This window comes from Salvia splendens, chromosome 15, assembly GCF_004379255.2.
Source record: "Salvia splendens isolate huo1 chromosome 15, SspV2, whole genome shotgun sequence".
NCBI classification, from domain to species: domain Eukaryota; kingdom Viridiplantae; phylum Streptophyta; class Magnoliopsida; order Lamiales; family Lamiaceae; genus Salvia; species Salvia splendens.
The window spans coordinates 18,901,173-18,911,573 of record NC_056046.1 but is presented as its reverse complement, the minus strand read 5'-3'; the positions used below and the strand labels follow the sequence as shown (position 1 = coordinate 18,911,573).

The 10,401-nt window shown below is 32.7% G+C and overlaps 2 protein-coding genes across 2 annotated transcripts; both read left to right on the top strand.

Moving 5' to 3' along the window:
* The first annotated feature begins 1,203 nt into the window (after positions 1–1,203).
* LOC121767622 lies at positions 1,204–3,564 on the top strand. Its single transcript, XM_042163947.1, has 5 exons — positions 1,204–1,578; positions 1,998–2,167; positions 2,594–2,630; positions 3,172–3,247; positions 3,361–3,564. The coding sequence occupies exons 1-5, from the start codon at positions 1,293–1,295 to the stop codon at positions 3,479–3,481; spliced, it is 690 nt and encodes a 229-aa protein (XP_042019881.1). The 5' UTR covers positions 1,204–1,292; the 3' UTR covers positions 3,482–3,564.
* Positions 3,565–7,094: 3,530 nt separating this feature from the next.
* LOC121767623 (protein FMP32, mitochondrial-like) lies at positions 7,095–10,151 on the top strand. The gene is made up of 7 exons (XM_042163949.1): positions 7,095–7,577; positions 7,948–8,079; positions 8,176–8,235; positions 9,334–9,410; positions 9,500–9,556; positions 9,638–9,704; positions 9,792–10,151. The coding sequence occupies exons 1-7, from the start codon at positions 7,449–7,451 to the stop codon at positions 9,909–9,911; spliced, it is 642 nt and encodes a 213-aa protein (XP_042019883.1). The 5' UTR covers positions 7,095–7,448; the 3' UTR covers positions 9,912–10,151.
* The last annotated feature ends 250 nt before the right edge of the window (positions 10,152–10,401 follow it).

The window sequence follows — 10,401 nt, the reverse complement described above, 5'->3', positions numbered from 1 at the left end:
TGACATGAGATACTAAATTTTTATTTATTATATATAACTAGATAATTGACTATAAAATCAAGAAGTCGGGTCAAATTCTGTTTTATCTTAAACCTTTTAAAATTTGAATGATAAATCGTGAAGTTTCAAAAATTTCTTAATTGTCCTTTATTAACTTTTATAAAGTAAAATTTTATGCTAAGTTGTTGTATATGTGAAAAATTTTGGTGTTAATGAATAATGATGTAAATGTATATTAATGTGTTGAAATAACTTAAAATTGAGCTTAAAAACTAAAAATAATAGCACAAAGTTGTTCAAATGGGACAATTGAGGTTTTTCAAAATTTTATTTGTCATAAAAAATTGAAAAAGTGTGAGATAAATCAGAATTTGATCCAACTTCATGATTTTATTGATAATTAACCTTATATTAATATGCATATTCAAATTTATGTTATTGGAATTACTTTTTAGAACATTCAACTACAATTGAAATTTTAAAAAATAAAAATTAATACTCCATGCATCCCTATGTAGCTAAGTCGTAGTAGTATTCTTTTTTGGATTGTTTTCACAATAGTTTAGTCTTTTCTTTTTTCTTTTGAAAAAACAACCTATTTCTTCTTTCTTAAGTACTTAATTCTATTTTACTTTATTCTTTTTTCATCTCTCTACCTTTTTCCTTTACTACTTTATTCTCTCTTCACTTAACACACTTTTAACACAATTTCTTAAATCTCGTGCTGAATGAAACGTTTCTACTACAGAGGGACGAAGAGAGAACAAAAATTAAGAATAAAATAGATTAAAATTATAGTAAAAGTAATTAAAATATAGTACTTGTGCCTGGCCTGACTAGGGCCTGAGTTTTAAAAATGGCCAATTGGATCCTGCTTAAATCAATGAGCTTAACAGTTAACAAATTAGAAAACAAATCAAATCCTAACTACGGAAACTTAATCAAATCATAACAACTAAACAATAAATTATAAAATATATAAATAATTATACAAACAGATTATTGGATCCCTATCAGTATCATTTTTCTATTTTTATTCGCTCACTGAAATTAGTCAATTTCTATTTGAGGAAAGTTATCTACCACATTTTTTTTGTTTTTAATTAGTCATTTTTTCTTCTTTTTCATTTTGATTTAATACATTTATAAATGAAGTAATATGGGTTTTGTGTCATCTATATATATAGAAGAATTGAAACAAAATCCCCAAATGAAATAAATTAATAAACCTAAATTGGAGAGAGACATAGTTTTTGATAAAAGAAAAGTTCAGCGTAAGGGAGATCGAGGTTATGGCGGAAGATAGAGCTAACAGTGGCGAAGAAAAGAAGGCGTTACCGCCCCCTAAAATGCCAGAATCGCCCGACTCCGGCGACTCAGTTGACGCTCCTACCAATTCCAAACCGAGAATACCAAAACTGGACGATTTCACACCGAAGAAAACGAATCAAGCTGAATCCGCTGCCAATGCCGGGAACAAGGGAAGATCTTGCAAAGGATGCCTCTATTATTCTTCGCAATTGAAATCCGATTCTAGGAATCCTCTCTGCATCGGCCTCTCCCGCTCCCTCCCTACTGGTATACCCCCGATTTCTCCCCATTTTCCGATCCTGATTTCGATTCGTCTCTTTAGCTGTTTTCTTTGCTGATTGATTAATCATGACGAGGGAAACGTGTTGGATTTATGCTCTCTGAATTGTATTTCTTGAAGAATCGTGACGAGGGTTTAGGAGATTGTTGTTAGAACACATAATGGATTAATGAATTTAGAAAGTTTAGGAGATTGTTTGTCATTGGCACATAATTTAGAGGATGTCATGTGATTCAAGTTTTGTGCATTTGTTGTAGATGAATGGAAATGAATTTCTGCATGCACTGGAATTCTTCTACTTGTGATTGATTATCATATTATGTTATGTAAGTATCCAATCTCGTACATTTTCGTGTGTGCTAGATTAATGCGGTAACCGATAATGATTTAATGTTTGATTTAATAGCGCCTCGATATATTGTTGGGAAATCTGAGATGGAAGCATCTAAAGAGGGTAAGATCCTCAGGGATTTTAAATACGGTTGCGTTGGTTATTCTATTTACGCCGACCAAAAGAACCGGACCCCTGATGCACAACAGTCTGAACCGGAACTGCCTATCTGCATGGGACTTGAGGTTAGTGTCATAGATTGATCTCCTAGGTGTCTTGGTTACTTCAATTTAGCTTTCTGTGAGGTAATAAATTTGGGAATAATTTGTTGAATCTTTATTCAAGAAGAAGTAGTACACTGTAGTAACCTTTTTCTCCCATTATGGCTCTTCTTTTGTGCAATAAGATTTTGCATTTGTTCTGTTCAATTCACCATTATAATTGCTAGAGCTGATTGGTGGAATAGGGATATTGTGTTAGTGCTAAGAATTGTGTTATAGGAGACATTTTTATGGATTAACAGTAATTGGTGATTGCAAAGGGAGCGGGTTCTGCTTATTACGTGTGTGGCTTTGAAGCTTTTCATAGTTAAATTTCATCATTAGTATGTCTTGTCTGCTTGTTTCTCTCCTCTATTTGTTACTTCCTCTTCTCACATGTATTCCAATCAGGTGTTAGTGGATCGGAAAATCAAAGAATCTTTACCTGGTAAGTGAGATTAATCAAAGGTTTCTACAATGTCTTTTACCTACTGCATTAATGGCTCAAGTTACAAAAGCTAGAGCTGTACATACGCGACAGCCAATTAATGGAATATCAGTGAATGATCTATGTGTCATTGCGTGAAGGTGCCTTTACTCTAGTCAAAGTATTCTGAATGTCCATCATTATGGAGAAGGTTAATATTAAACACAAACTAGGACATGTTGGTGCTGCTGAATTATTTAAACAAGAAAATGAACTTTGTTGAATTATGAAAAATCTTCTTGGTAGCATCCTCTAATAGACATGAAGGGTTTTCTGTGTATGTCTATAGATAGACTGAGCACTGGAACAAATTTTCTGACTTTTTTTATATGCACTTTTATAGTTTATACTGTCAATACCATCTCTGGAAACCTCCACAAGGTAGGGGAAGTGGAGTTTTGTTTTTAGCATGACATCGATCATGAAATGAAACTTGTTTGGTACTTTGGTTATGTTATTGTCACAAGCTTTCATGAGTTAATACCGGGGTGATGTCTTACAGATGGAAACAGATTACCAGTACCACAGCATCGGTCACCTCAACCAGCTAATTCCAGTCGGGATGAGTTTCTGAGCAGGCAAAGTGCCTTTCAATTTCATATGCTAGCCATGTGCCTTATTGGCATTGGCATTGTCTTGTATGCTCCTCCTTAGTATTCTCGACAATTTCATCTGTGCTTTCTTTGTGCAGGTTTACACGAAATGCAAACCTGATTGCAAATGGGGTGGCGAAGAACATTCGTAGAGTAGGGAACCAGATAAAGCGAAGCCTAGATGATATCATGTATCCCTACGGGAAAAGACCAAAGTAAGTGAAGAGATGGCATTCTGTATGAAAACGAACACCACCCTACTTTGATTCTTTCTACGCAATGCGATTTCAAACTTAAATTTATTCCCTTTACAAATCAAATCACCGACTTAACTAATTAAATCCGTAAACATCAACAACGGTAAACCGAAAAACCTAACAAAACATAGAAAACATATTTTTGAATAAATCCAAGAGAAAGACTGAAACTTGTACAAAACTGAATTTAGCGAACGAATCAGTGAAGAATTGAGAAAATATTTTACTTCATCAAAAAAATCAAAGAATGTTATAATTTTCTTCTTTAAATTCAATCAAAATCAAAGGATACTACAATCCTCTTCTTTAAAAATTATTGGAAAATTCTTATAATCTTTCTCTTGCATGGATAAGCAACCCATTTATTAAAACTAGAAAAAGTATATTAATAGGATGGATACCAATCGTCAAAGGTAGTTTTTATCATTATAGATATTAATATTGAACTCATGTCCATAACCAAATAAAAAATAATAGTACTATGGCTATTTTTATTAGTAGTCTCGCTCCCCTAAAAATAAAAACTTTTGAAACGACATGGATTTTAATGCAAAATCAGTAAAGTAAAAGAGAGATATAATATGAGGTATGGATCAAAATAAACTATACTCCATCCGTCCATCAATAAATGTCCTATTTTACCATTTTCGTTCGTCCACCAATAAATTCTCATTTGTTTTTTACTACATTTGATAATGAACCTTACATTCTACTAACTTTATTCTACTCACATTTCATTATAAAATTAATATATAAAAATAGGACCCACCTTCCACTAACATTTTTCCACTCAATAGTTTATACTACATTTGTTAAAACTCGTGTCATGTTAAATGCAGACTTGTAATCGTGGACGGAGGGAGTAATTCTTATGTCAAAACTAAGGTTAAAATAAAAGCTCTTAGATTAGGGTGATTAACCGTCTAGATCACGGTACATGACTGATTTATAAGATTTATTTCATGCAGTAGTGTAAATTAGAGATTTTTTTTTGCAGTTGTGGAATAATCCACTATGTGCGTGCACATCTGAATAATTTCACAGTTGACAATCCTTAAATATATAAAAAAAATCCAAAAACTTTAATTTTTTTTATGTAATTCTCTATTTAAATTATATTTTCGCATAACATAAATGTAATTTTATAAATATTCTAACAAAATCTCAATTGCATACGTTCGATAAAAAATTTACATTAAAAATGTAATATACACATATCAATAACGACCTACATTATATAATGATAGTCCTTACATTGATATTATGCCTTGACCTAAGTTCAATGTATATAATGCAATACTTAGTCATTTTACCCCATAATACTCGTGTGTAGATACTGAACACGAAACAATTAAATTTCCATCCATATCTATCGACATAAAATTTCCATCCATATTTATCGACATAAAATTTATTTTAATTAAATCCTATCCTAATTAACTTAATATATGATGTGAATTTATCTCAAAGTTTATAATTTATGCATAGCATATGTGAACTCAAATATTATGTCGTGTATTAAGAATTTCTTTCATTTTTTTCATCAAGTACCATCCATATTGAGAAATTTCGTTATTTGGGATCAATTACGCTGACCTTTCGAAATTAGGGATTAATTTCGCTAACCTTTCAGAATATGGGATCGAGGCGTGCGTATTTTTCAGAACGAGGGATTTCTTATTTTTAATCTTTTTCTATTCTTTTTTCCAATTATTTATTTCCCATCATTTATAAATGGACTAAACTACTCTTTTCAATTTTTTTACCTAAACTCTAATAAATCATCTACGAGATTCGTTAATCTTTTGAATATTTTCCCTTTTAATCTTTTCCATATACAATGTTATAATAATATTAAAATTTTGATAAATCAATTGTCTTTGTGCGTGAACTATTCTAGTGTCTATTAAATAACAATTTTGTTCATAAAACAATTTATCATCACTACTATTATTTTGGATTGAAGAGACGGGGGGAAGAGAGGGGTGGAGACGGAGAAGGCGAATAGCAGAGGCACCCGTCGAGGGGGGTGGAGAAGGGTCTAGAGTAAGGAAAAGAAGAAATAAAGGTGATTCTATTGATTTATTAGAATTTAGATAAAAATATGATAACGTAGTTTAGTCCATTTATTAATAATGGAAAATAAATAATAGGAAAAAAGAATAGAAAAAAGATTAAACATCATAAATCCCTCCTTCTGAAAAATACACATTCCTCGATCCCATATTCTGAAAGGTTAGCGAAATTAATCCCTAATTTCGAAAGGTCAGCGTAATTAATCCCAAATAACGAAATTTCTCCATCTGTATTTATTGACATTCTAAATTTCGAGGATTCTATAGGGATATATAAGTAATAAATTCCGCAAAGTCCAATTTCCGCGAATATAGACAGTTAACATATTTCACTTAATAGAACTATTCCATCGTTTAAAAATTAAAATCCAAATACACTAAAATTGAATAAATATTTCCTTTACGAAAAAAAAAATGCATTCTTAATCCAAGAAGCGGTGGAAATTGAGAATTCGAGTCATTATACAGAGAAATATATAGAGAATAATTATTGTAATAAAAAATTTAAACAGATGTGGTACCATGCCAATCAATGTTTTAAAAAGCGGACCGGACTGGCCGGTTCGACCGGTCGGACCGCGAACAGGTAGGTAGTCCGGTCCGGTTCACCCCTTTAAACCACCATTGCATTGAACCGCCGTGAACCGGTGGAACCGGCCGGTCGGATTGTGAACCGGAAACCGGTATTCTATTTTTTTTCAAAATTTTTTAAAATTTGTTGTTGGTAGAGGTTGAACTAATGACCTCTCTTTTAGTTAAGAAGACCTCTACCACTCCACCACACAGGCTCATTGAACAATTTGAACATTAAATATTTTTATACATTAACCATTAATTTTGTCTACAAAAACTAATAATTCATTTTAATTTTATTATTCTTTAATATAATTGTTAATTATAATATATATAATTATCATCCTTTATATTTTAATGATGCTCTACTTACCACCTATATTATTATTAGTACCATATAAGATTCATTATTTACTATAAATAAATTTTTTATATTACATACTTAATTTATATACCCTAGCTATTGACATTAATGAATAATCTTATCTAAACTAATTAATAAGTACTTAATTCGTATTTAATTATATATTATTTTACGAAATAAATTTTCTTAAATTAATATAAACATTATCTTTTTTAATACATGAAATATTAAATTTTTTATCCAGACTAACTAATATTAAATATATATATATGAATATATTTACTAAATTTTAATATTATTTATATTTATACATCACTAATTATCTATAAGGTTTAATGTTTTGTGATATATTATTAATTGTAAATCATTTATTAAATTTAAATTATTTTTATATATATTTGCAACAGTAAAACGGTTAGACCGGTGGTTCGACCGGTTGGACCGGTTGAATCGTGAACCAGTAACGTCGCCGGTTCGCTTGCCGGTCCGTTTTTTAAAACATTGATGCCAATATTTAAGACACTGGCTGGAACAAAGTTGAACGCCATTTTTGAATTCTTAAATTTCTTTTATTTTCCTCTTCGTTGAGTATAAATAATTCCAACTTCCAGCATGAAAAGGGTGTCAAACCCAACTTCCAATCCAGTTATTAATCCTCACGTTTTCCTAGGAAAACTTCCCCTCACCTTCCTTCTATCTTCTCCAATTCTTAGTTTTTCTATTTAATTCCGCCCCTTTTTTGTTGATTGAAGCCTAAAAATTTGATCTTTCAGCTCGTTCCAGCCGGATCGCGTTGATTAGAAGCGAACCCCTCCTCGATTTTGCTAGAATCTCTCATCCCATTTCGCAGTTGAAACGGTTTTAGTGGAGGTTTTGTTTAAATTTCAATTCTTGATCGAAGCGCCGGTTGGATAAGAATGACCGCGTACGCGGCGGCGTGTAAGCGGGTGCTGCGATTAGGACCCGAGTTGGCCTGGACCCGACCCATTTCCGAGCTTGCTAAATCCAACGGCAAACGGGTCTACCTCGTCGATACTCTGGCACTTGTAATTCAACTCATCCTGATATTTGTGTTTGGAGTTGAAATTGGTGATTTTTGTTTGATTGTTGGCTGTGATACTTGTGTTTAAAAACCTGTTTTTTATGTTTAGATTATGATGGTTTTAGTCACATTTTTGCCTTTTGTGTTGTGATGATTCAAGTTACAAACTTGTGTTTTCTGTTTGGATGATTTAGCTACATTTTTTTTGTTTCTGTTATGATGGTTTAGTTGCATTTTTTCTGTGTTTTTCCAAGGTTTTAGTCACATTTTTGCCTTTATTATGTGTTGTGATGCTTTAGTTAGATTCTTGTTTTTTTGGGATGTCATAGTCGTGGTTACATTTTGGCCTTTGGTGATGTGATGGTTTTGATCAGGTGAGGAAATTGGAGGCGCAGGGGGTGGAATCAAGGCAGGCGCAGGCGATAACAGAGTCGATGATGGAGGTGCTGAATGACAGCATGGAGAATGTTTCAGGTTCCTATGTTTCCAAGAGTGAAATGCAGAAAGTGAGCTGTGTTTCCATTTCTGTGGTTTCTGATTGTTGGTAAAGAAGAAAATTTGTTGTGTAAACTTAACACGTGCCTATCTGTTTTTCGGTGTAGAGCGAGATGTTTCAGGAAAACAATCTGTCCATGTTCAAGACCGAAGTCAAGAGCTCCCAGGTATGGCTAAGACAGCTTTTGTTTCTTTACATGTTTATTGGAAATTGATGTCATGTTGAGATACTGAGGCTGTCGTATGATGTTAGGGAAGTGAGTCCTTTTTCGTTGCTAAAGTGGGAATGGATGTTATATTTTGCTAGTATGATCAAAGCTTATGATTGCCTTGTTTTTTAATATGCTGTGGATTTGATTGTTAAATATGTAGAGGTTGGCTGGTTTTGTCATTGATATGGAATCATGTTATAGTTGATTCATCTGACTGTAGACGACTCATCTCATTCCGTGACTATAAAAATGATCAACAATGCTGTATTGAATGGAACTTTTTGGTTATTTAGCTAAACTATTGTATGTTCTACTCCCTCCGTCCCATTGAAGATGGCTCACTTTCCTTTTTGGTTTGTCCCAACCAAGATGACTCATTACTAAAATTGGAAATATTTTAATGTCGACTTTATTCCCTCTCTTACTTTACTCTCTTCACTTAACACACAAAATAAAGTTGCATAAAATCTCATGCCGCCCAAGGAAGGGGTCATCTTCCTTTGGATGGAGGGAGTACTATTTTGAATGTATATTAGTAGGACCTTGGTTCTTGGAAACTTTAAGAAAATCCTTGAGGACGACCGAGTGTTGTAGATAGTTAGATGACTACTAATTTACATGAGTGACATTGACAACATCTAGTCCTGTAAAATCCTCGGGCCTGTTTACTTTGGATGATAGATATGACAAGTCAAGATAATGTAGGTTTTATAACTACTTTTAGAGCATATATAATTTTTTTATAGGTTGTTTAGTTTGCAGTTTATTGTAACATGAAAAAAGCTTGAGCCTGAGGTCGTTTCGAGAGTCCATCAAAAATTGTAACTTACAAAATAAACAATTGTTAAATCCATGTAAAATTTTTCTTGACATAACTTGCAAAGTAAACAGACCTTAGTATATCCCAAAACCCGAGCTTTAGATTTAACAAAGCTGGGATGTTTGTTCATCAATGTATTGTTTTTATTTGTTAACGATGTGTCCGATACTCCAAGCTTAGAGAAACTCGTAAGATTAGCCAAGATGCGGCTAATTCAATTGATTCAAGTGCAGGATCACCATTTCTCCATGTTGCAACATGAGATGGAAAAGATTAAGAATGATATAGAGAAGATGCGTAGTGAGTTAAGGTAATGTATAGAAAAAATAAACTTCATCGAGCAGAGACTTTTTTTTTCACAGTTCATTCTGATAGACACTAAAAACAACATTGGTACAGGTATGAAATTGACAAAGTCACAGCCGGGCAGCGCTTGGATCTTAATCTCGAAAGGGGGTAAGTATGTACCAATATATATATATATATATATAGAGAGAGAGAGAGAGTACTTACTGAAAGTCTGCCCCAATTTTGCAGGAGAATTCGAGATGAGCTGAACAATCAAAATCAAGAAACGACAAACCTCACCACCAAACTTGATCGAGTGAGTATTGTTAGTTGCTGAGAGTTGATACTACTTCTTAAACTTATATTTATTCTCGACTCCATTGTTTGCCTTGTGTGATCGCAGGAAATCCATACATTGCGAGCTCAACTAGAAGCTGCAAAGTATGATGTGATCAAGTACTGCATAGGTACGCTCGCCTCTGTCTCTGCCGTTGGTCTTGCTGTAATCCGAATTCTGATGTAGCCAACAGGCACCATTCGTCTGGTTTTGGTGGGGATTTTTTTCTCATTTTTCATGTCTAAAATCCCTAACCAGTAAAATACATTGCTAGGAGAATTCAAGTAACAATGTATTTATTGATTGGTCTTTTGTTTGAAAGCATATTGTAATTTGTAATAGGTCTCTTATCTGTTTCAAGATGTTGTAAAATTCATTATTATATGCAAAAAAAAATCTACCTTTATAATATTTTAGTACTATTTATTTCATGGTGATTCTCAAAGAAAAGGTTATTTCATTATATACATTTCCATCTCAATTTATAATCAAGAAAATTGTAAATTAGAGAAAATTGTACAAGTAACTCATACTACAAGGTTCACAATTTTTCACCGATGGTTATGGTTGTAAACAAAGAAATTGAGAAGATAATGTTTTAACCACAATCCAAACAAGAAATTTGGTGTCTAAAGTTTTTATTATTTAACTAAGGCAAAACACATTATTATGTCCT

Coding starts and splice junctions, on each gene's coding strand:
- LOC121767622 (XM_042163947.1), top strand. CDS start 1,293: ATGGCGGAAGATAGAGCTAACAGTGGCGAAGAAAAGAAGGCGTTACCG. Junction 1,579..1,997: donor CTCCCGCTCCCTCCCTACTG/GTATACCCCCGA, acceptor TTGATTTAATAG/CGCCTCGATATATTGTTGGG. Junction 3,248..3,360: donor CGGGATGAGTTTCTGAGCAG/GCAAAGTGCCTT, acceptor TTCTTTGTGCAG/GTTTACACGAAATGCAAACC.
- LOC121767623 (XM_042163949.1), top strand. CDS start 7,449: ATGACCGCGTACGCGGCGGCGTGTAAGCGGGTGCTGCGATTAGGACCC. Junction 9,557..9,637: donor GATCTTAATCTCGAAAGGGG/GTAAGTATGTAC, acceptor CCAATTTTGCAG/GAGAATTCGAGATGAGCTGA. Junction 9,705..9,791: donor TCACCACCAAACTTGATCGA/GTGAGTATTGTT, acceptor GTGTGATCGCAG/GAAATCCATACATTGCGAGC.